We start from the raw sequence: 27040 nt of genomic DNA on the forward strand, positions 1-27040 counted from the left end.
GATAGAGGTAAGACTAACTGGCCTATACTTGCCTGGATCCTCCTTCCTCCCCTTCTAGAAAATAGGGACCACATTGCCCCTTTTCCAGTTCTCCAGGACCTGTCCCATGAGCCATGAGTGCTCAAATATTCTTGCCAGTGGCTGTGCAATGATATCAGCCAGTGCCTTCAGTACCCTCGGATAGAGCTTATCCAGGCCTGCTGACTTAAATGCATCCAGTCCTTCCAAGTGACTCTGCAGCATCTCAGGGTCAACACTTGGTAGTCTGACGCCCAGCTGTTGCCTCTCTCCAATCCCATTGTGAGACTTGTCTTGCCCCTTGTTTAGGAACACTGAGGCAAAGAACTCATTGAGGAGTTCAGCCTTGTCTCCCATGTCTGTCACCAATTGCTTTTGCCCATTCAGTAGTGGTCCTATTCTGCCCTGGGCCTTCCTTTTACTTCCTATAATATCTGAAAAACAATGTTTTGTTATCCTTAACTTGTTGGTTTACTTGTTTTCCTCTATGTTGTTTTATTGAAACCAGTTTGTCCAGTCCTTTTTCCTCCACTTCTCTGCCTCATCGTCTCTGATCTCTTGTCCTGATTGATGTAGAATTTCAGTTTGTACAGCCCCAGCTTCAGGCACTCTCTTTCAGTGAAAGCCTTACAAAACTGGAGATTTATTATTTTCCATAAATTAGTCTTAAAATATGTTATTAAGTTTCTTAAAGTTTTCTTTGGTACCTTTGGTTTGAGTTGATATAGTACCATCTCCTGCACTAACAACAGGTTTATTTTGGTGACACTCAAAAAGCAGCAGACCCTTTTGAACACTGCCTTGGCAAACATACACTCCCAAAACATCCCACCATTTCTTCTTCCCCACATCTATCCCATGGGCACTCATCAGGTCACACTAGATGAACTCATCAGGCTTATCTGTGTTGCACCTGTCACCAGCAAGATATTCAATATTCTTACAATCATCCACACTAAGTCAGCATGTTCCCCTTTTAGATTTTTACCTGCCACCACTCCCCACACCTTCTTCACTTGTTCTGTGAAGTTTCCTACCAGTGCCTTCCTGTCTCTTTCTCTTACTGCTTTCATCAGTTTCATATGATCCTTCAAGACCTCCAGCCATACCTTCCCTGTTTTATACCTCTGCATGAAACCTTCCATTCTGGTGTAATGAATTGGCTGTTGCCATGCCCATAGACTCTTCAAAGAGACCTAATATATTCCCCATTTCCTCAAAAGTGCAGTTGTTTGAAATTAGGTGATATGTTCTACTTTCCCTTCTCTCTTCATTGTCACCTTTAATACTGTGCTTACATATTTTGCATAGATGAACAATCCCAAATCTGGCATCCCCCATCTCTTTTTCTTTGTACAGGTGCGCTCTGGCCAGCCTTTCTCTTTTCACATTCTAAAAGAGTACACACATTTCCCTCTGTTCTTTTGCTATCTGGCACCATGTCAATGGGAATACAATTCCTGTATGCAGAATAATTGGCAGTAGCACAACCTTCACTTCCACCACTTTTCTGGTAAAGGATAGAATCCCTCCAGACCATAACCAAAGTTTTTGCTGTATCCTTGCTATCACCTTTCCCCATGCTGTATTATCTTTCCTCTCAGTGTCCATCAGGATCCCTAACACTAATTTAACTCTCTCTCATTTGTGGGCCTTCTCCAAGTCCGTCCATTTCCCCACTCCCATTACGGTGCTTTTCAATCTATTTACTTTAGCTCCCATCACTTCTCTCTATTCTGATGTATGTTTTAGCACCTTTTCCAAAGTCTATCTCTAACTACTACTTATATCACCCATGTATAGTATGCATGTTACCTTTTCCCCTCCTGGTACCTTTACTTCACTTATGACCTTGTCTTTTCTTATTCTTTGTGCTAATGGTTCCATTAGGACTAGTAATGGCACCACATAGAAGTGGTAATGGCAACAGGAGGCACACTTGCCTCACTCCTGTAAGGATTTGGAAGCAAGCTAAGGAAGTATGGGTTGGATGAATGGACTGCAAGGTAGAATAGAAAGTTGACTGAATTGTCAGGCTCAACGGGTAGTGGTCAATGGCCTGAGATCTAGTTGGTAGCTGATATCAAGTGGCGTGTACCAAGGGTTGTTCCAGGGGCTAGTTTAGTTCAATATTTTCATTAACAATCTGGAAGATGGGATGGATTGCACCCTAAGCAAGTTCATGGATGACACCACACCAGAGGCTGTAGTGGATATGCTGAAAGGTCGGGCAAGAATTCAGAGTGACCTAGACAAATTGGAAGATAGGGCCAGAAAAAAATCTCATGGGTACGTCCAAATGAATGAACACATGCCTCTTGCCCCATCTCAAACCCCTTTGAGGCAGGGCAAGAGATACATGCAAGAATGAAAAAATGTTCTCCACACTGCAAATTTGCAGTGCGCGAAGAAAATTAGACCCCAGGGGTCAAACAAAAACCCAGGGGAAAAAACTGGGTCAGGGTAATTGGAGGCTCAGTCCTACAGAGATGCTCAGGCAGAGTGCCAGAGCATCTCTATGACTGGCCCCTTACCCAGTCCTGAAGCATGCTGCCTACCCGCTGGCTGCAGATCCAGGAGAAACCAGGCAGGGCACAATTTGCTGCATAACAAAAGTGCATGTCCAAGCACATGCACTGAGGCAAAAACCCCGGCTCAAATTTGCACTGCTTCTATTTGAGATGCTGCAAGCACATGTGCTTGCAAGTGTGGATGTGCCCTGCCTCAAACCCCTTTGAGGTGGGAAAACAGACACATACAGGAACAAAAAAATGATATCCAGGGGTCTAAAAAAAGCAAAGTATAAAAAAGTGATGCCCTGAGGCAGCCGGAGGCTGGGTTGTCCATAAAGACACTCTGGCTGCCAGAGCATCTCTGTGGTTGGCCGCTCACCCTGGTGCTGATACACACAGCTGGCCAGGCCACATGTTTCAGCACCAGGGCTCTGGTGCTGGTGAGTAAGGGGTCGGGGGGTGGAGGAGGGGGGAAGGGACTGTGGGTGGGACCTCCGCTGGCCCCACCCACTTCTCCAGCCTCCCCAACTCCCACCAGCCCCCTTGAGGCCCTTGACCCCTGCTAGGGCTGGCCCCTCCCCCCGCTGGCCCCCAACCCCTGCCACAGCTGGCCCCTCCCCCTGCTAGCCCCCCTGACCCCCTCCCCCTGATGTGGCTGGCCACTCCCCCTGCCAACCTCCCTGAGCCACTGGACTCCTGCCATGCCTGGTCCCTCCCCCCACCAGCCTCCCAAGGCCCCTCCCCACACCAGCCCCCCCGAAGCCCCTAACCCCTTCTCTGGCTGGCCCCATGCCCCAATACCCACCAATCCCTGCTCCCCCACCCCACACGTTTAAACAAAACAAAAAAACCCTGGCACTTACTGGCAGTTGGAGCTGTAATCTGGCTGCCTGGGGCCCCTCCCGCACAGTGCGAGGCAGGGTGACAGCCCCACGGCCCCAGCATGGGCCCTCCTGCCCCCCTGCTGTCCTGTGATGCCTGAGGGGGGCCCTGCCAGGAGGCCCTGGAGTCCCACCAACCCTGGTTCTAAGGTAAGCAAAGGCTTTTTTTTCCCTTTTTTTTCTGTTCTTTTTCGGGGGGGGGGGGTTTAAGTGATGGTGCCTGGGGTTGTGGGGGTAGCCTTGGGAGCCTGAGGGTGCAAGGTGGGGTGTGGGGCTGGGTGGGACATGCATTGGGGGTCTGGGGGAGCAGAGGGTGGGGATGGATGGGGCAGCCATTGCAGGGGCTGCAGCAGCTGGTGGGGGATGGGGCCAGGTGAGGCGGCAATTGGGGGGCATGTGGGCCTTGCAAGGGAGGTGGTAGCTCCTATGGGGGCCATTTGACCCCTGTTGGGGGACTGTACCCCTTGTGTGGGGGACAAAACCCCTGTTGAGGGGCCGATCCCTTTGTGTGGGGGATGAACCCCCTGTTGGTGGTCTGAACCCCTTTTAGGGGATGAACCCTTTGTGTGGGGAACAAACCCCATGGGGGCTGAATCCCCTGCTGGGGGGAGTAGCCCTTGTGTGGGGGCTGAATCCCCTGTTGGGGGGCCGTAGCCCTTGTATGGGAGACCAACCCCTTGTGTTGGTGCCATTGTCCTGTGGGAGGCCAGCAAAATATGTATTCATGAATTCATGAAACCCATATTTAGAGTTCACTTTATTATTATGATAAGAGACTTGCTTTAATACTGTAGATATATCAATACAACATTGTCCAACTGATTGCTATCTATGTCTCTCTCTCTCTCTCTCTCTTTATAGTGGTCTTTTGTTTTACATGTGGAGAAACATAGTTTTGGGGGTACTTTAGAGAGTGACTTTGGGATTTTCTTTATGAGGGATTTTTCAGTTTTCCAATAGGGAACACCAGAATTCCTGCTAGGGAGGCCAGTGGCAGGACCCTGCTTGCTCAGAGCTGGCACCTTGGACCCATCTGGCTGTGGCTGACCTCCTGGCTAAATAGGGCCAGGACGACATGCTTTGACAGTTCAAAGCAGGCCACCACACCCAGAACATCTTCCAGGTGGTAGCTGCCCAGATGGCTGGGCAGGGGACACAAATGGCAGTAGTGCTGCACAAAGGCCAACCATGCAACCGCAGTCCACTGGCAGCTCGCCCAGAGGGGCACATGCCTCTACTGGCTCTTCAGTCCCCATCTGAGCCTGACAGGTGCAAAGCAGGTCACAGCCAGGCAGCAGCCCCCACTACTGCAGTGGGTAGAGGGTGCAGGGAACTCTCAAGGCTGCTTCAGCAGTCCAGCTGGCACAAGGGATAGTGTCCACAGGTACCAACTGACTGGGCACCAAAAGCTCCTGAGAGCTAGAAGCCCTGAGCTACTTGCCAGGGTGGCTTTTTATACTGCTGGACCCAGGGCAAGGCAGCTTTTTATACTACTGGGGACAGCACAGGTGCTGGCCCCAGGCTCTAGCTCCCCCTGGCTGAAGATCCTGGAGGAGCCAGGCAGGGTTATTTTGCCCCGAGTGGCACAATTCACTCCACAACAAAGTGCATGTCTGAGCATGTGTGCTGAAGCAAAAAGCCCTGGCTCAAATTTGCACTGCTTCTATTTGAGCTCCTGCAAGTGCATGTGCTTGCATGTGTGGGCACACTGATGAGGTTCAACAAGGACAAGTGTAAAGTCCTGCACTTAGGACAAAAGAATCCCATTCATTGCTACTGTCTTGGGACCAAGTGACTGAGCAGCAGCTCTGCAGAAAAGGACCTGGGGGTTACAGTGGACAATAAGCTGGATACATGTCAACAGTGTGCCCTTGTTGCCAAGAAGGCTAATGGCATACTGGGCTGCATTGGTAGGTCTGTAGCCAACAGGTTGAGGGAAGTGATTATTCCTTTCTATTGGGCACTGGTGAGGCCACTTCTGGAGTACTGTATCCAGTTTTGGCCCTCTCCACTATAGCAAGGATGTGGACATGTGGGAGAGAATCCAGTGGAGGGCAACAAAAATGGTTAGGGGGCTGGGGAACAGGACTTATAAGGAGAGGCTGAGGGAACTGGACTTATTTAATCTGCAGAAGAGAAGACTATGGCGGGATTTGATAGCAGCCTTGAACTACCTGAAGGGTGGTTTGAAAGAGGTTGGAGCTAGACTGTTGTCAGTGATGGCTGATGGCAGAACAGAGAGAAATGGTTTTAAGTTGCAGCAAGAGAAGTTTAGGTTGGACATTAGGAAAAACATTTTCACTCAGAGGGTGATGAAGCACTGGAACAGGTTACCTAGAGAAGTGGTGGAATCTCCATCCTTGGATGGTTTTAAGACCAGGCTCAACAAAGCCCTGGCTGGAATGGTCTAGTTGGGCATGGTCCTGCTTTGAGTAGGGGATTGGACTAAAGGATCTCCTGAGGTCCCTTCCAACCCTAATTTTTTATGATTCTACTGTTTTAAAAACTCCAGTTAGATACCCATTAATTCGGATTTGATTCTCTGATTCTCTGCACAATAGCCTTATCCAACATATACATTTTTCTGGGAACCCTATAAATGCTGAGAGGGGATCTGCTGGAAATTTACGAACTCGCCAGAGGGGACCAGCGGAAACTGGGGGAGGCTGTGTTCCCCCAGGCACCACCCAGGGTTACTAGGAATAACACCCACAAATTGTTAAAGAGAAGGTTCAGGCTGGACATCAGGAGACATTACTTTACAGTTAGGGCTGCTAGGCTCTGGAATGGGCTCCCAAGTGAGGTGGTACTCTCTCCTCCTTTGGGGGTCTTCAAAACGAGGCCAGACAGATATTTGGCTGAGGTGATAGGTTCTCGGCACCTGTTCCTGCCCGGGGCACGGAGTTGGACCTGATGATCTGTTTAGGTCCCTTCCAACCCCAAGTGCTATGATACTATAAACATGTAAGCATGATCCACTGTATCATATACTTTTTAAAAATCTAGGCTTGCTATAACTGTATTTGTTTTCCTCTCTTGTATCAGTGATCACTCTGATTGCAGTATATCTCTGATCACTGTACCTGGTACTGATCTTCATGTATTCTCTTCTGGAGATTTTTCTTCATCCTCTAAGGTGTCTTGGCCATTAACTTATAGCTCATATTTAGGAATGTAATTGGTCTCCAGTTTTTCAGGAGTTCCTTCTCCCCTTTCTTGAAGTATAAGATCACAGCACCTCTTGTAAAATCTTTCCCTGCCTCCCCTGTTTCCACGATTTCCTCAAAAACTTCCACTATATCCCCCCCTACCAATGCCCAACACTTCTTGCAAAATTCCATAGGCAGTCCATCTGTTTCTGGTGATTTTCCTCTTCTAAAAGTTTTAAGCACTCCTCCACTTCCTTTAAGCTTATCTTTTCTTCCATCTTCTTTGCTTCCTCCTCTTCTACTTTCTGTTCAAACTCTTCCAGCAAAGCCTTCATTTCTTTCTGTTTCCTTTCTCTAATGTAGCTCTTCATAAAATCTTCTTGTTGGCTCTAACACCTCCTCCTGCTTTTCTAGCCAGGTACCACCTTCTTTATGCACCGCTTTAATTCTTCTTTCACCATCTTCACTATAGCCAAAAAGTATTGGGGCCACTCTTCATATTCTCCTAGCCAGGGTGCTTACACTAAAAATATTTTCTCTCTCATCTTTCTTTTAAAACAGATTTATATCTCTTGCCTTGTTTCTTCTAGTTCTTCTTATATCTGTTTTCTTTGCGTAGCTTCCTTTAGCAGCTCCTGCATCTTTGTAGCTCTTTCAGCTCTGTTGTTCTTTTCCTTTTGTGTTCAGTCTCCCTCAGTGGTGCCTGTTTTTCAAGTCATAGTGAGCCACTACACTGGATAACTTTCAACTTTCCTCTTCTCTCTCTCAGCTGAGCTGTGCCCTTTCTTTCCCATTTCTAATTATTCCTTTTTCTTTACCAGCCTCAAATATCTGGCAAACATCACCAAACAGGACCCAAAATATTCCACCCAGAATCCCTGTCACCCCTTCTCTCAGCCCCCACTCACTTATGATTAGTGTGGCCTGGCCCTCTGTGACATTGAGCCAGAGCAGGCTGCCCTGTACCTTATCGTTTCTGGAGGACACCATAACTTGTGACAAGAACACCCAGTTCCAGTCATGAGGGATAGCTAATTAGCAATGGATCCTTTGTTGGGGTATCTGGAGTACACCTTCATACTGAGTAGTGCTGAGCTGTGAGGCCACCATGGCTTGAAATGCTGTTTACTCTGCTGGAGCCCAGCCCACTGAACTGTATGGTACATCATAAGCCTCTTGTCTTTGGACTAACCTCATGTATAGTGGGTGTATTTACATGAGATGCTGACTGCACAGTAGCACATCACAGTATGCACAGTAGTAATAGTCTAGTGTGTAGTATTATTAAGCTACTGTGCAGTAGTGACACCTAAAAGACATTCACTGTTGCACAAGCATTGCTGCACAGCGACTCCAGTTACTGAGCATTTATTTAGTACTTGCTAATACAAGCACAAAATAAATGCATAGTAATGACTGCACAGTACTGTCTCGTGTAGAAATGCACACTTTGTACTATATGTAAATAGGTATAAAAGTGATGCTTAAAAGTGTTTATGGAGTACCTGTGCTAAGACTTGCAGCAGTTTTAAACAAAAGGTAAAATGTATCAATGTTGGATAAACTAAGTCTATGGGTACCTGTAATTGTTTGTCTATGTAAAATACTATAAACATGGTTATTTCAAGGTCAGTGTTTTCAAATTTGCCCCTCACTGCTATGTGCTTAGTGAGAGAAGGGTCTGACAGTAGTGGGGAGGAGGGCTCAGGGGAAGAAGTTGGAGGGGGCAAGGAAGCTACCCACACCCTTCAGATTTATTTTCCTTGCTGTAACAGTGGGAGGGGGACAAATTCAAGGCAAACTTCCAATCATAGATTCTATACCTAGAAAATTCTATCCAATTTATAAATATTCTATATATAAAATCTAATTACTGGGGGGAGGTTTATATTCAAGTAAATATGGTATTGAAACAAAGTCAGATGCTTTGCAAACTGGATTTTAATCCTTGCCTACTTATTATTTATGAAAGTTTCACCCAGCACAGTATACCACTGAAAATGACACATATGGCTTAGTTTCCTCGTTGGTGATAATCTCTGCCTTCTTTGGACAAAGATGAAAGTAGCTCAGAAGAGTCAATAAATTAATATCTTTGCTGATCTTTTCCAGCATTTGTGCTTCTTCCCTCCCCACCTCCCCCCTCCCTCCCCCAAGAGAGGACCTCATAGAGTTTTAATCACAACAGAAGCTGATTACATCAAAACAGTATCAGCTTTTAATATTTTAAATATGCTCTTTCATATAAAAACCCAGAGTTTACAATCTTTATCAGTACAATATTTGATTTTCTTTTTAAAACAGTGCTAATGTGTCTGCTTTAAAGCATTTTGTGTTTTCACTGCAGTTTTAATTGTATGTGTGAAAAGTAAGTAAAATAGCACCTGCTGAAGTTGTGACTTTTGTCTCTAGAGACCTGCTGCTGAAAAACAGTATGATTAGATCAAGGAACTCTGTTAATACTCTTCAGATGTTAAATGGATTCTTTAAATTACCAAGATGTTTGGGGAACAGAGCCAATCTAGGACAGGTAGCCATATGGAGCCTTAGCTGTAAATTTCAAGATGTATAAAAAATCCAGTAGTGCAGGGACTGCATATGACATTAATTTTTCTGCATTTAATATGCAGTCAAAAAAATCCAGGACTGATAAAATGCAATAACATTCAGTGGCCCTTTGTCATGATCCTCATATCATCAAAATGCTAGGTATGTGGCTTCTGGCAGGAAACTAATTTCCTCTGAGTAGGAATGCTATACACAAGGGCTGCCTGTTGCATCTATGACAATTATGGTTCTGATAAGCCAAGCCATGAAAAATGACCAGAAGTAGATTGTCTCCGGCTATTATCTGCATTTGAAATATTTCCCCTTGATTTCTTGTACACTATAACCCTGGAAGCCTCATGTGCCTCATTTCAGCCAGAAAAGTTTTGCTCATGGAAATTTGAGATTCATGGGCAGCTATTCTGCTCATCCCCTTTGTAGCATTTCTAAGTTCATATACAAGGTTCATGGGACATTGGCCTTGGCATCTGCTTTTCCATAAGTATAGCTGATATAAATCATAGTGGAGCCCAGATTTTTTCTCTTGGTTATATTAATGCATTCTCCTCTCTCTCTCCGCCTCTCTCTCTCTCTCTCTCTCTTTCATTTTCTCAGAGAGCTGACATAGGGATTTCTGCTTTAACCATCACCCCTGATCGAGAGAATGTAGTGGATTTCACAACCCGTTACATGGACTACTCAGTGGGTGTGCTGCTTCGAAAGGCAGAGAAGACAGTTGACATGTTTGCTTGCTTGGCACCATTTGACCTCTCTCTGTGGGCCTGCATAGCTGGCACAGTGCTTCTGGTAGGGCTGCTTGTCTACCTCTTGAACTGGCTCAATCCTCCACGTTTGCAGATGGGTTCAATGACTTCTACAACACTATACAACTCCATGTGGTTCGTGTATGGATCCTTTGTGCAGCAAGGTAGGAAGCAAAACTCATCTTTTAGTGCAGAGGGAGATGTGAATGAGGATTCCTGTTAACACAGATTTCCCACCATCCAGGCTGTGTTTAAAGTATTCACAAATTCTAAGCCTTTGGCATTCAGAAGCCTGTTGTAGTCACAGTGAAAAGCTTGGAATCACTTAGTAGTGACCTGTTTAACTTATTACTTGCCTAATTACATAAAAGTATCTTCCTAAAATTTTCAGTACACGGTATTTCTAAAACTTTACTAACAGATTACTCATACCCAATGTGAATACTATTGTTCTGGTGCAGAATTAAACAAAATATTTTAATCCAATACAGACTCTAAATTTAGACCCTTTGACAGTGCCCTAGGCTCTCAGTGATACTTTCTCTGACACACCGTCTGTCTGGCTCTGGCCCTGGCTCCTTTACACTCACCAAGGATTCCCTGCCATTGGCTGCCTTCCCAGTTGTCTCTAGCATTCAGCTTAACCCAATTTACTCCTTAATGCCCTATATGTACTCTGTTCCTTAAAAGCCTACCTCCTGTGGGAGAAATTTAGCCAAATCTCTCTGAAGTGTCAGACTGGTGACCCAGACCTAGTGCATATGTCTTAAAGGTCTGACATAGAAATTTGGGTGTCAGCACTACTACAGAATTAGAAAATATATATAGGCCCATAAAGGAATAAAGATTTAGAAAAGCAGAAATACCTAGGGAAATTGAAGAAGTATCTCTTGGCATTTGTAAATATAGTTATCATGGGTTAATACAGGGTAATGCATTAAGCATGGTTGTGCTGTGTAACAACCATGGTGCCTGCAGCCTCAGAACACTTGAATAACTTAAGGACTTACCAGATGAATTAATATTTATAAAAGTTTCTTCTTGGCTAGGGACAGACATTCAAAAAGCCGGAGCCTCCGTTGATTCAGTCTTTGAAGGTTAGTCTAACCTGCACAGTGTGAACTGATTTGCAAATGAAGAAACATTCAAATTTAATTCTGGAATTAGCTCAGGCTAGAAGACACGGTGGGGAGGTGGGGGGTTGTGCTAGAGTCACTTTGCAGCAGTCACAAGGCTGGAGGGAAGCTGACCTGGGGGTTGTGGCCAGGCCCCCACAGGGACTAAGTATGATAGTGGAGGGGTTTATACCCCTATCCTGACCTGTAGGGACCCCAGCTGGGGTGTGCCTAGAAGGAAAGGTGGGCAGCAGCCCGTGCCAGGTTTGTCCCTGAAGCCAGACACTGGCCAGGGCAGTACCGCAGGCAAAGGTGGGCAGGTTGTGGGGATTAAACTCCTTTATCTCCAGGTGGGCACAGGAAGTGGAAAGGGTCCAGAGGAGGGCCACTCATATGGTTGGGGGCCTCCGTGGCCAGCCCTATGAGAAGAGGCTGAGGGACCTGAATCTCTTCAGTCTCCACAAGAGGAGCCTGAGGGGGGATCTTGTGGCTGCCTACAACCTTATCAGGGGCCAGCGGCAGGGACTCAGGGAAAGTCTGTTCATTGTCTTTGGAGTCAACAATGGCCGCAAGCTGAGGGAGGATAGGTTTAGGTTAGATATTAGGAAAAACTATTTCACTGTAAGGGTGGCCAGAGCCTGGAATAGGCTCCCCAGAGGGGTTGTGCTCTCACCTTCCCTGGAAATCTTCAAGAGGAGACTGGATAGGTGCCTGGCTAGGGTCTTATTACCCATCCCACCCCCAGTGTCCTTCCTGCCCATGGGTCAGACTCGATGATCTGTCTAGGTCCCTTCCGACTCAGTGATTCTATGACCCCAGTCTAGGTCTGCTTAGTTTTTCTTCTGCTCTTGCTTGGGTGGCGGGAAGCCTGGGCAGAGCCGGCCAGCAAGGCCATGCTATCCACCCAGGGCTGGGGTTGAGGCTGCAGCTGGGCTGAGGGGCTGAGCCCAAACCAGCCTTCGGGTGGTTCTGAGGGTAGAGGCAGAAGACAGCCCAGGCTGGGGCCATGGAGGCTGTGTGGCTAAATTGCTCCTGGCTCCCCATGCCCAAGCCAGGTGGGGCTATCATAGAACTCGAGATGGCTGGGAAGGGCCCTGCAGCACTGGCCCATGAGGGCAGGGTCCTTCCCAGCCTGGTGCAGCTACATGGAAGCCTGGCCCCACAGGCAGGGGCTGGCTGGGGAGCATGCTTCCCTGGCCAATTTGGAGGTACTGGCAGGCCCCAAGCCTGGCAGCCACCACCACACCCCCTGTCTTGTGCAGCACCCAGGGCTGCAGGCACACAACCAACTCCAGGCTGGCCAGGTCTGGGGGGAGCTATTCTGCCCCTCTCACCTCCAGCTGCTGCAGCCATGTCATACCACTCTGGGTGGGGTGGGGTGTAGGTGGGAAGCTTCAGCCCAGCAGCTTCTGTCAAGTGCATGGAGCTCCGGCTCCAGTTCCCAGCTGCCTTGGAAGGTGTCTGGGTAGAAAGCATCCAGGCGCTGCAGCCAGAGGTCCATGCATGGGGCAGAAACCACCAGGCCCAGCAGGGTTGTTTTTCTCCTGTCACCTCCAGCTGTAGCTCTGCTCTTGCCACACCACACAGCACTGCTCAGGGCAGAGGGAGCTTCCTTCAGCCCAGTGTCTATAAGCCAGCTTCCAGGAAGCCAGGCTGGGCTGTCATGCCCCTACCCCCATCAGCCAGCCCCGTGGGGCCCTTCCCAGCCATCTGGGGCTCAATGACAGTTCCTTCCTTCTTGGATGTGGGGAGCCACACACCCGCATTGCCCCAGCTCAAGCTGCAGCTGCTGGAAAGGGCCTGGCCCTGGCAGCCCAGTCTGGGCTGGCCCCTCTGCCTGTGCCCTCAGCAGCACTTGCAGGCCAGCTCAGCTCAGTACCACAGCCCCAGCCAATGGCAAGGCAGGTGGATGGCAGGGGCCATGCCAGCCAGCTCTAGCCATACTCCTTCCCCTGCCGGTCAAATGGGAAGGGGGGGAATGGCTGAAAGGGGCCACAGTCCCCCAGTAAGGGAGTGGAGAGAATAAACCCCTCCCCGTCCCCTTTGCCTCAGAGGGGCATGCATCTGGCCATGCCTCTGCCCCTGCTTGGGTTAGAGAGCAGAGGGGAGGTGCCAGCCCAGCTCTCTGGAGCAGACAGCACAGCTCAGCCCAGGGCTGGGATGCTAGAGGACTCTGATTTAATTTAAACCAGTAAGGGGTCTGGAACAGAAGTTGCATAAACCAGTTTGACCCAAATCAGTTAAGTTTGATACTACATTCAACCAGGTTTATCTTAAACCAGTTTTGGCCATTTTGAAACTGGTTTATGTACACTGAACTTATGGTCTGTTACAGGTTTAAACTAGTTTCTGATCACTTAAACTGGTTTATGTGTAACTTGTGTCCCTAGCCCTTTAGACTGAGTTAGTATTAACTTCCACAATTTAGAAATTACATGATTCTTCCTGTCCATGTTCATTCAGATGGGAATGCAGAGGAAACAAATTTAATCTTCCAATATAGGAAATTGTGGACAAAATTCCTAAGTAGCAACAAGAGCATGAAGTTATCAACAACCTCCAAAAAAAGGACAATCAAGCCTGAGAAACTTTCTTTAGTGGAAACTGTTTTAAAAAATTACCAATATAGTGGTGTTATTCTAAAATCACAATGTCAATGAGCAACGATACCACATGAAGGAAGACAAAGGAACCTTTTCCATGTGAAATTAAAAGATCTTTTTTCTGTAAAAAGGCTTTAGAGACAATTGAGAAGAATGAGAGTGCTGAAATATATGTGGTTTGTTTACAAAGCCTACTTTTGATCCAAAATTCTCCCTACGCAACAGCTCAGGGAATCCAGCTGTGCAAAGACAGTATGGTTCACTGCAGAATTAAACTCATTGCATCTGTCTGTCTGTTGCATTAAAGTGTGTGAGTTAGGTTATCAAATGCATGAAAAGGAGGTAATTTTACATTGATTCACTGCATGCAGGGTCGTCGCTGGGTGTGGGGGGCATATCGGGTCAGCTGCCTTGGGCCCTGCACTTTGTGGGGCACCGTGGGGTCGGGCAGAGCAGCGCAGCAACTCCACGCTGCCACCAGCTGCATGTCCAGCTGCTTGGCACTGCCCCCCAGTCTGCTACCAAATCCAGCACCTCTGGCCACTCGGCACCTCCCCCCCACCCCCCGAATCTGCTGCTGGCTTCCTCGCATCCAGGGTGGGGCCCCGCACAGGCTGATTTGCCTTGGGCCCCATACCCTGCTTGGGTTGCCTATGGCTGCATGTTATTGACTCTACCATTTTAGCTCCTTCCCCAAAATCCTTAATTCCTGTAATCTCTGAAAACCTTTAGGAGACCACAAGGCAATCATTTAAAAGAAGCAAAGTTAATTTAATCATTCACTACAATCTCCTGAATTATTTTCTTAGCTGTTTATCTGTAGACCTCTGCTCCCTAGCTGCTTGCTTTGTTTTAGAGTTGTAGGTCGAAATTTAAATGACAGTTTCCACCGCATGCCATGACCCTGTTCCATAAGCAGATGAATAAATGGTTCAAGCCATTCTCATGAGTGATATAAAAACAGTATAAGAAGACAATAGGAGAAGAGAGTGAGAGCTGAAGAAGAGCACAGAAAACCACAAATGAATTAAATAACAATACAGTAGACAGAGGGGCAGATTGTTGAAAAGACTGAGGAAAAGTTGTTGCCTCAAGAAGATACACAAGCACCATTTTTGCTGATAGTTATATGGGCATGAAAGCCTGAGAAGATATGCTGTTCCTTGAAGCATGAGAAGTGCTATGGAAAAAAAGTGAAAAGGATGCTAATAAGCTTTCAAACGGAGGGAGGCTGATTAGGTTATACATACACCGTTATTTAGGGTCAGCTTTGACATCTCCTTCAACCAACCCGAGTCATGTGAACTGTTGTTCTCCATCTATATTTTGCCTTTAATCCTTCACCAAAGCTGTCCAGGAATTGGGCTGTGCAGTACTTGGCTCTCCTTCCAGGATGTCTTTACTCATGGTAGAGAGAAAATAAGTTGGGAATGGAGTTGTGGGATTGCTGCTGATTGCAATGTGGTTGAGATCTGTGGTGCCCAGATACATTCCACACATACTGCAGTAAACTGCAGGCTAGAGAGTGTGCTGGCAATGTCATATTCATTTTCAGAAGCATCACCAGGGTCCAGCTAGACTGGTGCCAGGGTTGTGTTTAGGGGTTCACAGTGTAGAGGGTCAATGGCTTAATTAGGGCTATCCTATCACAGGAAAGTAGGGCTGAAAGAGACCTCATGAGGTCATCTTTTTTGACCCCCTGATCAAGGCAGTATCTTCCCTATCCAAGCCACCCCAGCTAGAGTAGACACAATTTTACTTACAAAGAGCTTGTCCCACCCAGTGGATTTTCAGCAAAATGTCTCACAATCTTCTAAGAAAATCCTGAATATTCCTTTTGTTTTTGTTCACTGAGGAGCAAAAGCTCCTTCAAAACAGCAGGCAGAAGGGCAATCCTTAATTTATAGAAGAGAAAATGACACAAATTTAATAGGGTTGATACTTAAATATATGAAGTTTAGAGACCGATCTCATCATAAAGACTCAGAGGACCTCAGAATTCCAGCGCAACAGCAAAAGAGATTTATTTATAATGTCATCCAGTATTTCACATTCAATTTGAATGTAACAAAAACTATATTAGCTGAAGTGCTATTGTTTACTAACCCTTGTGAATACAGAAAAAATGAAAGTAATTCCCATTGACAGATTAACTGGCTATCGTGGTAAGTTTGCTTCTATATTCACTCATCATCAGCTTTTCACTCAGCAAAGAAATCTCCTGGTTTTATTTATTTTGGAATAGCAAATCTGTTCCTGTTAATTGTGATTGGCACTTCTTAACTATGGCAGCATGGGACATTTTAAATACTGTCACGTTCACTTAAGAACTCTTTCAGCTGCTGATTTAAATCATGACAAGGTACTCGTTTCTGTTATCAAAACATACAGCCACAGATACTTTGATGTCCTGCATTAAAAGAAACAAAGCAGCAGCATACTAAGACTGAGTGATTTGATAGCACTGAATGCCTTATTTGGGTCCAACAAACATGTACTGGCTTTTTTTTCCCCTATTTTATAGAGACTAAAAAATCACAAGCACAGAAGCTGATTCCAAGCTTGGCTCAGATTTAAATAGAAAATAAGTCTTTGGAATAAAAAAAATACATGTCACGCTCAGTGAACAATGTATTCTGTTTATCTTGCAAGATAAGGAACTGCTTTCACCTGTTCTTTATAAAATATCTAAACCTTGTACAATTAACTAAATAATTAGAGCTTACTATGGTGATTTGTGTCAAGTTTGACATGCTATTCAAATCTCATTAGTGAATTTTGCCTTCATACTTCCAATACCATTGAAGGAACTTTCCGTATTTTTGTCTATAAGCTAAAGTTGATATGGAAAATTTTGATAATTTGGAAGTGAATTAATATGATATTAAGAAACAGAACTTTGCATATTTAACAGTTTCCTAAAGGATTAACAGTGAAGCATAATATACCAGTGCACTTGCTTGTTATGAATTAAAAGCAAAACGGAGGGCATAATGTAACTTCTAAGATATTTATTACTGCAGATGATCCATGAGATAGCATACAAAGGATCCAGCTTGACTTTCAGATCCCAGGTTGAGCTCACAGTCGGTCAGAGCATCTCTTCACTTATTCACTAAACTAATTAGTTGTGGGCTCACTGAGCATGTCTATGTTACACCCCAACTCCATGCAGTGCCCAGTGACCAGGGAAACTAAAAAACAGCTAGAGAAATGTGAAACAGACACTCTAGAAGTGTTAGGGTGACAGTAATCTGGATTACTGGGGAGCACTGAATCTGCAGCTGAATAAAAGCTTTTAATCTGTGTGTCAGCAAAGCTGCTGGTCACAAGGCAGAATGATGTATTAAACTAACCTTGCAAATGCTTAGGCAAGTAATTGCTTATCACTGGAATACTGTGCAGGATACATGATTCCTTGTATAAGAAAAACAAGATGCAGCCCACCAGCTAGCATCAGGAGATAAGACAGAAGCAACACCTTGGAGATGGTGCTGAAATTAGCAAAGAACAAGAAAGAACCAGCAAGTGACCAAGAGTACCCAAGTTCATGGCCTTACGCATGCACTCTTAGAAGAGGCATGTAAATGAAGCAAATGCATAGGCAATTCCATGTTAATGAAGTAAATAATAAACAGAGAAGGAGCTTGAAATAGGAGGAGAAATAGGTGGAATAGGGGGAGGGATAAAGGCAGGAGAATGTTAATGAGTATGAATTAAGGTGTATAAAATGTGAAAAGAACTATTGTTCAGTGCAGGTCCCTGGTTTGTTGTTTTTTTGGGACCCTTGTCCGAAGCTGTCTCCATTCTGAATAAAACTGTTGCAAGCAATGTGTGCTGGTGTTTGCTGCCTGCATGCTCTGGTTAATGAGTAACAGGATCCATGGGCAATTGGATTGTCTTTTCCCTAGTCATTGGGCATCACATGGAATCGGGGTCTAACTTCTCAGCATAGTCAGCAGAATTTGACGCACATATGGAGGGGACTGATCATCCCAATCCTACCAGGATAAGGCCTAGCAGGTGTACCCAGGGTTCTTTTGGACCTGGGCTGCCTGGGCATGAACTAGGTTCTCTTGGGCCATCTCAGCTATCGTACCCTGTCTTTTACCTTTCCCCAGTAGAATGGCAGTGGGTTCAGAAGCTTTTCCTCTGTGTGTGTGGAGTCAGGGTGACCTCAGTGGTGTTTTTGTAAGTTTCGTTAAATGGAATGGGGGTCTGGGACCCCAGGAGAGTCCATCTAGCCTGGCTTGGATTACGGCCCGGAGTTGGGCCGAGGGAATTTTAAATAAAGCAACTGCCATCCAGGCTTTAGTGTGGAGTGTTCAAGATTTCACCTCCAAACTGCTAACACCTAAGAGAGATAGCCTCAGAGTGAAGCCTGTGCCCTGGAGAGATGTACCTTAACTCTGATAACATCTTGGGCTTAGTAGACATAGAATTGTTTAATTGTTTGTATTGTTGCTTTTTTGTTCTTGTTCTGTATCAATAAATTCACCTATTAGTGACTGGCAGGTGTTGTGGTCAGTCTGAGGGTTATGTCCAAAACAAAGGTAGAGGTGCTGGATTCAAATCTAATCCAACAATTGGCAACTTCACCAGGACACAAGAGTAGTAACCTGACTAAGCATGGAATGTCTTGATGCAGATTGATCTGTTTTAGAGGAGTTAGCTGAAACTTGTACTAAAGTTGTATAGGAAGTAACTGAAGTTATAAGTATTGTGCATGAGGTGTTGTTTGTTACTGCTAACCAGAAAACTTCATTTGTCCAGCTCAGGCAGAGTAGTAGACAGAAGTATATGCTGTGGTCCACTTGGAATTAAGTAAGAATCTTCTGTTGTGTTTACAGTAGGAAGCTAGAAAGCAAAGAAAGTCATCTCTCTGCTAAAAAGGCTGTGTGAATGAACAGGGTCCTTTAACTCTAAGATCCCTGGAAAAAAATAATTACAATCTTCTGCAGAGAGAAAAATAAAAGCAGGTGTGCATTTGCTGTGGAATTTGTAAAGTGTAAGTTACCAGTGCAAGATATAGCAAGACAAAGTGTTATACAGGCAGTATAGTTTCAAAAAGATCAAAAACAGAGAAATGTAAGACAGATACTTTAGAATCCTGTCTGTACCAGAAAATAGAGGCAAAAAGCACAGAAAGAAACAAGGTATGTTACTAGACATCTGCTCAGGCAGTAGCAGACAATTTATGATTAGAAGTGGGGGGTAACATAGTTCTCTCTTTCCCCTACCTCTCCAGGAACAGTGAACAGCCTAGAAAAGATAGGGATTGTTACAAGAGTGTAACAGTTTGTTTTGGGAAATATCAGGGTACAGCTGTGTAAAGGGAGATCAGTGCCCAGAATTTCTTTAAGTTACTCTGAGCAGAGAAAGAAAAGTGAGCTTATCAGAGGCATGTTTTGTTTTCTTTTTCTCTGCAGAGGCATAGTTTAAAAGTTTCTTTTTTTAATATGGAAAGAGTTTTCCTGAAGGAATTGTGTATAATGTGTAATCTGTCACCCTAATACTCTACACAAGACATTTAATATGCAGTTGACTAATTCATTGTGCAGTAAACATCTCAGCATCTACATGTGTGCCCCTATTAAGGACCATGAAACTAATAAACTCCACAGCAGGGCAGTACGTGTAAATACTTGTATTTACACGTACTGCCCTGCTGTGGAGTTTTTCCACATGCAGCAGCGTATGTGTAGATACTGATTAGGCTGGCTGGGACATGAGGATGCTTCAGTGTGGGGGCTGCCTGCTGACTAGCCCCATGCTGAAGCAACCTTGTGCCCTGGCCAGCCCCACAGCAGCACATTGAGCCCACTTGAAGCCCACTGGGATCCCTGTCAGTTGGGGTGCTCCAACCTGGCTCAATTTGCTGCAGTTCACGCACATGTGCAGACACGCATCTGGCAGCAATAAGCTCCAGAGTGATAAATTCCAGATCTTATTGTTGTGTATTGTTAAGCATGTGTAGACATGCCCATTGAGACCCAAGAACTTTGAGCATCTTTACCCTTGCTCCTATTCAGTGTCTTGGGCTTCAAAATGGCAGTGGGGGCACTTTAACTAAAGCTTGTTCAACGAGGCTGCTGAAACATGCTAATTAGACTCGATTAATTGAGTCTGCTCCAATTGAGTCTGATGGTGTCCCACACTATCAGAGAAGGTATAGGGCATGTGTATAGGTGGCCCTAAATTCACCTCTACCATTCAAACATATCTTTTGACTTCTCAGCACTAGGATCAACCCCATTTTTTATTGGTGGTCTACATGCTTTCATTGAGACCAACATTACCATTTTACATTTATAGTAGAACTCCAGTTTAATTATAAGACCTCATTTCTGTTAGGGTTGTGTCCCAATACCTCCATCCTTTGTGGGATAATTAGGTAAAAGAGCTCTTTATAAGACTTCTGCCTTTAGGAGACATGTCATGGTGTGCTCTGTTTATCAGATGAAGTAGAAGTTAAATGGGTCCAGCAGTGACTAGATGGACAACATGTGTACCCTCCCAGAAGTTAGCAGAAGAACATCCCTTTCATGTGGATCATAAAAATAACATAGAGTGCTTTTTGTCTCTTGCATAGTATTTGTTCAAATCAAATTAAAAACCTGTATAAGATTGGTCAAAATCTTTCAAACTTGTGTTTTCATAGGCAGTTTCATTACCTGATTTAGTTTGGTTTTACACGTAAGCTATCCACTCAGTTCAGCTGAAGGTTATTCAGATCTTTACCAGTGTTTTAATATATCTTATTATTCTGATTATGTCCATTGAATATTATCTCTGTTAAGACATTAGTTTACCATAATGTATACACGTTCTATGACGCAGCAAGGGTGTGAATCTGCCAGTGCTCTTTGCCGTGTAGAAACATGGCTTATAAAAAAGAGTGCTCATGACATTGTGCTCTACAGCCAAGCATGAACATGGTATTGCTTCTCTCTGCAAACACTCTATTACCATATGGATTTGCCATGTATACCATGGCCTGGCTAAAGATGCAACCTCAGCTTAAATTTATCTTCATGATTTCTGAATATATTCCTGTTGACTTGCTCATGTTAAATGGAAACTATTGAGTGGTAGAGGACTTGCATTAAGATTTTTGTGACATTAACTATCACAAAACTTCATTTGCCTGGAAATGTATATATATTTTAATTCAGTGAGAAAAGGTGCTGCCTAGTTGTGTTTTCCTTTTCTCCACAGTTTACGAACTCTTTTGCAGTACTGAAAACCCACTTGCAACAACCTTGTACCCTCACAGATGCAGAAGTTATAATATTATGAAGTAGAGCTCTGACTTCCATTACTTTGTTATGCAACTTCATGCCACTTCATAATTTTTCTTTCATACCTTTTATCTGTCTCTAGACTAAACTCCTGCTCCCTTTTTTTCACCCTCCGTCTTTGATACCTTTTGCCCCACTACTTTCCTGCTTCCTGAAAAATGTTGTCCTTCTTGCTTTCTGCTGCTATCTCCAGCTCTTTGTATAGTTGTCTGTAATTTCTGTGTTTTCAGGTTTGCTACACTCTGCCTGGTGTCCATATTTTACTCTAGTGAGTATTTATACTGCTCGTCATCTTCTGCATTGTCGCTTCTCTCTTCTGTGTCCACATTAGACAGAGGTGCCAGCATGTGAAGCTAGTGAAATTACTCATACAAGGGCCAAAGAATTGGTCCCTAGATAGAAATAGGGCCAGAACCTCAGCAGATGTAAATTGGCACAGCTCACTGCCATGATGATGTGTTACTTATGTGCTGAGGACCTGGATTAATTATCTGAAGGATTTCTATTAACACTGTAATATTTTATGGAGTGTAGTTTCATAGTTTCATAGTTTCTAGGGTCGGAAGGGACCTGATGTTGAACAGTAGCACTTCCTGATATCTATCCTGAATCTAATCTCGGTCAACTTATGGCTGTTGTTCCTTGTTACTCCTGGTAGTGCTCAGGGGAACAGGGACTCCCCCATAGCCTGCTGGCCCCCTTGGCCAGTTTGTAGATGGCCACCAGATCCCCTCTCAGCCTTCTTTTGTGGAGGATGAACAGGTTCAGGTCCCATAGCCACTCCTCGTAGGGCCTGCTCTGCTGCCCCCGATCATGTGAGTGGCCCTTGTCTGGACCCTCTCCATGCTGTCCACATCCCTCCTGAAGTGCGGTGCCCAGAACTGGATGCAGTACTCCAGCTGCGGCCTGACCAATGTCTCATAGACGGGGAGTATCACCTCCTTGGACCTGCTTGAGATGCATCTGTGGATGCATGACAAGGTGCGGTTAGCCTTCCTGAGCGCATCCTCACATTGGCGGCCCATAGAATCATAGGGTCGGAAGGGACCTTGTAGATCTTCAAGACCAACTCCCCACCTGGGCAGGAGAAAAACTGGGCTCAAATGGCTCCAGCCAGGTAGGCATCAAGCCTCTTCTTAAAGACCCCCAGGGTAAGAGCCAGCACCACTTCCCTTGGAGGTTGGTTCCAGATCCTAGCTGCCCTGACTGTGAATTAGTTCTTATGAATGTCTAATCTAAACCTACTCTCCAGCAACTTGTGGCAGTTATTCCTTATTATGCCAGGAGGCGCTAGGGGAAACAAGATCTCTCCCAAACCCTTCTGGTCCCCCTTAGTGAGTTTATAGACCATCACCAGGTACCCCCTCAGCCTTCTCTTGTGAAGGCTGAACAGGTTCAGGTCCCACAGTCTCTCATTGTAGGGTCTCCCTGCTGTCCCCGGATCATGCGGGTGGCCCTTCTCTGGACCCTCTCAATGTTGTCCACATCCCTCCTGAACTGGGGCGCACAGAACTGGACACAGTACTCCAGCTGGGGCCTGACCCGTGTCAAGTAGAGGGGGAAGATCACCTCCTTGGCCTTACTTGAGATGCGCCTGTGGATGCACGACAAGGTCTGGTTTGCCCTGCCAACTGTGACCTCGCATTGTCGGCCCATGTTCATCTTGGAATCAATAATGACTCCAAGATTCTTTTCTGCCTCTCTGCTGACAAGAAGGGAGTTCAGCCTGTAGGTATGCTGCTGGTTCTTCCTCCCCAGGTGCAGTACCTTGCCCTTGTCAGTATTGAAACCCATCCTATTCTCATCCGCCCACCCCTGTAGCCTGTCCAGATCTAGTTGTAGCCTTTTCCTCTCTTCTAGCTTGACCACTTCTCCCCACATCTTAGTGTCATCTGCAAATTTGAACAAGGTGCTTTTCACCCCCTCATCCAAGTTGCTGATGAAGATGTTGAACAGTGCAGGCTTGAGGACTGAGCCCAGGGGAACCCCACTGCTCACATCTGCCTAGGTCAAAAAAGACCAATCCACTACCACTCTCTGGGTGTGGCCCTCCAGCCAATCTGCAACCCATCTGACCATGTAGGCATCAACACCACAGTCGCATAATTTTTTAATGAGAAGGGAGTGAGAGACAGTGTCGGAAGCCTTCCTAAAGTCCAGAAAGACTACGTCCGCTGCGACACCCGCATCTAAGGATTGTGTGACCTGGTCGTAGAAGGCCACCAGGATGGTCTGACAGGACCTGCCTCTAATGAACCCATGTTCATTGCCCCTAAGCGTGATCTCCCCAGCTGGTCCCTCGCAGATGTGCTCCTGCATAATTTTGTCAAAGACCTTCCCCAGGACCAAGGTAAGACTAACTGGCCTACAGTTTCCTGGGTCCTCCCTCCTCCTTTTTTTCAAAATGGGTACCACGTTGGCCTTCTTCCAGTCTTCTCGCACCTGGCCAAAGCACCACAAGTGCTCATAAAACTCTGCCAGGGGTCCTCCAATGGCCTCTGCCAATTCCCTCAGCAACCTGGGTGGAGATTGTCAGGACCTGGTGATTTGAACACATCTAGTCCCACCAGAAGTTCCCTGACTGACCCTGGGCCTGGCTGCACCTCCCCTGGGTCCATCTGGGATCCTGGTGGAGGGGATGTCCTGGTCCCTGCTCAGAAAAATGGAGGCAAAGAATTTGTTAAAGAGGTTAGCTTTATCATCTGGTGCAACCACCAGATTTCCAAGCATGTCCTGCAGAGGCCCCACATTACCCAGTACCTTCTTTTTATCCTGTATGTATTTACAAAAGGACTTCTTGTTATCCTTGATCTGGGTCACTAGTCTCAGTTCCATCTCCGCCTTAGCCTTCCTAACAGCCCCTCTACTATCTCGAGCAACGGAGGTATAATTCTCCTTGGTGATGGCCCCTCCCTTCCATTGGATGTATGCCTCCTTTTTAGCTTTGAGACATTCATGGATGTTTTTGGTGAGCCATGGGGGCTTTTGAGCACTCCTGCCCCCTTTGATCCACTTTGGGACTGTCATCCTTTGGGCTTGGAGGATCGTCTCCTTAAGGAACGACCACTCTTCTTGCACTCCCAACTCCCCTCCCCTCTTGGACCTCGGTGCCTCCCTAACTAGTCTCCTGACCTCATTGAAATCCGCCCTCATGAAGTCCAGGGCTGCTGCCTTGCTTCAGGCCTTTGACACCCTGTGCTGGATGGTGAATTCCAGTAGATGATGATTGCTATCGCCCAGGTGGCCAAGAACCTACTTTCACCTCACCAGGTCATTGCCTTTGGTCAGGACCAGGTCCAACAAGGCATTTCCCCTGGTGGGACTGTGCATCTCCTGGGTTAGATGGAGGTTCTGTAACTTGGCTAGGAACCTACATTAGCAGTCAGACCTGACTGACTGCTCTTCCCAGCAGATGTCCGGATAGCTTAGGTCACCCATGAGGATCATGTCCCTTGACTTAACTGCCTCTGCAAGCTGACCTAAGAATTACCAGTCCAGCTCTTCCCCCTGGTTGGGTGGTCTGCAGTAGAACCCCACCATTAAATCCCGTTCCCCCTGACCTCCTTGTATTCTGATCCACAGCACTTCAGTTTGCCCCTCCTCTGACACAGTGCTGTTTGTTGAGGATGTGTATTGTTCTTTGACATAGAGCATCACACCTCCACCTTTCCTCCCCATTCTATCCCACCTGTACAGCCTAGAGACCTTGATGTTTATCACCCAGCCTTGCGTTGGATCCCACCATGTTTCAGTGAGCCTCACTATGTCTGGGTTTGTGTTAGCTAGCAGGAGGGCAAGTTCCTCCTACTTGTTCCCCATACTACAAGCATTAGTATAGAGGCATTTAAGGCCTCCTGAGGGTGTATGCACTGCCCCCCAAATCCCAGGACTATCTCGACCCCGTCTCTTACATGTGTACTTCTTGTGTTCATTGCCTGTCTTGGCTGGGCTGTTCTTGTGGGTGTCTCTTGGTTTGATGTTCTGTGGCTCCCTCTGTCCTCATCCTCCCTTCCCCCAATGAACCTAGTTTAAAGCCCACTGGAGGAGATCAGCCAACCTGAAAGAGAACATACACTTACCTTTGGGGGAGAGGTGAAGCTCAATCACCCCGAGCATGTCTCTTGTTCTGAAGTGTGGGTCATGGTCCAAAAAGCTGAAGCCCACCTCAAGACATCATTTCCCTAGCTGCAAGTTGACCTCTCTGATGCAGGTCTTGTGGCGTCATCCATGTCTGCTCACTGGAAGGACAAATGAGAAGACCGCCTGTGCCCCTGTCTCCATCAGCTTGCCCCCACCAAAGCTTTGTAGTCCTTCAGGTAATCTGGGCTGCTTCTGGCTGCATCATTAGTGCCCACATGGATTTAGGACCACAGGATAGTAATCAGTGGGCCGGATAAGGGCTGGGATAATTTCCATCGCATCCTGAATCTGCGCTCTGGGCAGACAGGAGACCTCACATGTCATGGGATCCTGGCAACAGATAGGACCCTCTGTTCCTCCCAGGATGGAGTCATCTATGATGAGCACCCAGCATCTCTTCTTCTGGGTCAACTTGCCTCCTTCAGCCTGTTCTGTGCATGGAGTGGCATCCTCTCCTTCCTCTTCCTCCAATGTCACCAGGGCCTCATACCTGTTCCCCAGCTTGACTGGAGGAGCTGATACTGCACCACCATGAGCAGCCCTGGCTCTGGAGGGAACCTTCTGCCATTCCACTGTGGAGGGCACCTCCTGGGGTTCTTCTGCCTTTGGTGCATGGCCCTGCAGGGAAAGGAAATACACATCAATTTCATCCTCTGCTTCTCTGACCCCCCTCAGCCTGCTAACCTCCTCCTGGAGCTCCCTCACCTGCCTCTTCAAGGCCCTAAGATGGGCACCTGTGGGACAGGTTTGGGGGCCCCCATCCCCTGCCCCCCCAGTCCCACCAGGCATCCCCCGCAGGCCAGAGGGCAGGGTGATGCCAGCTCCCCCATGGGCTCCATCTGGGTGGAGGCCTCAGAGAAGCCCTAGTTAGGCAGTGCCCCCCGGACAGGGGCCCTATCAGCACTCCGCATCAATACTTTTTTTTTTTTTATATATATATATATGTGGTGCCTTTGCCTCTCCCTTGCTGAAGATTTCCTCCTGGCCCTTTCTGCTTGCCCACCTGTGTGAACACCGGTGCAAATGCCAGCATGCTCTGTTAACATGTGGCTCAGCAGTGTACCTGCCTGGCAGCTCAGCCAAGAAGGATCCAAGGGGCTTCCCCTCCAAATCTGCCTCAGCTGCACCTGCTCCTCTGCCCCACTTACCTTAGGGGAATCAGTTGTTGCTGCCCCCGCCACTGCCTCTGCTGCCTCCTCTGCTGCCACTGCCAGTAAGTTAAGGGGGCACACGTGTGGAGATGCACATGTGCCCAGTTCTCTCCTCTCCTCTCGTTCTTCAGCCCCAAAGGCTTTAATGCTATTGCTTAAACCAGTATTATGAAATAAATGTTCTGAAACTTTCATTGATTTGCCTTGTTTATCAGTTTTAGTTTTGATTAGATTAAAATAGTGGTCACAGTTGAAGCTATCTGATTGGGTGTCGGGGGTATCAGTAATGACCAATTATGTTCAGTAAATGAGTAGGTTTTACTGCTTTCCCTATTTAAAATCCATTTAATTGGACCAATGAGACAAACTCCAAGCATGTCTAAATGATGTTATAGTCCTCCAGAAATACATTTCCTCGAGTGTACTGTCCTGTGGTTTGATAAATCACTTCATCTTATTTAGCCTTCTCTTGGCATACCCCTACCAGTCAGAAGCCATTATCTTGTGACAGTGTTCTTTGTTACTGACATTTTTGCATAAGTACCTGTGTATTCACACTTAAAAAGAAACTTTGAGATTAAGATGTTTATAACAGAAGTAGTCCTAATCTGTTATATCATCACATATTGTAATATATAGTGAAGTCTCATGATTTCTGAGCTTGGTAAGCTGAATACATTAATTTATTTGTGGAAGAGCAGTGTAAATTTGGTAGGGTATAGGACTGGGGGTCATAAGACCTAGCTGTGAATCCTGATTCTCCCATGAATCTCCCAGTTGACCCTAGAAAATGTACTTCAAGTCTGCCAGTTTTTCATGTGTGAAATGGTGATATGATTTGACCTTTTTTTATTAAGT

The 27040-nt window shown here is 46.2% G+C and overlaps 1 protein-coding gene across 4 annotated transcripts in view; it reads left to right on the forward strand.

The window, feature by feature from the left end:
- GRID2 (glutamate ionotropic receptor delta type subunit 2) overlaps positions 1-27040 on the forward strand; it is a 1419908-nt gene that overhangs the window by 1125343 nt on the left and 267525 nt on the right. For all 4 annotated transcript variants that reach the window (XM_090037080.1, XM_090037079.1, XM_090037077.1 and 1 more), the window contains one exon: positions 9724-10036. In XM_090037080.1, coding sequence (XP_089893206.1) covers positions 9724-10036 — 313 coding nt within the window. The remainder of the gene's footprint in view (positions 1-9723; positions 10037-27040) is intronic.

The sequence above is a fragment of the Crocodylus siamensis genome, chromosome 2, assembly GCF_052110815.1.
Source record: "Crocodylus siamensis isolate JL-2025a chromosome 2, ASM5211081v1, whole genome shotgun sequence".
In the NCBI taxonomy this organism is placed as follows: domain Eukaryota; kingdom Metazoa; phylum Chordata; order Crocodylia; family Crocodylidae; genus Crocodylus; species Crocodylus siamensis.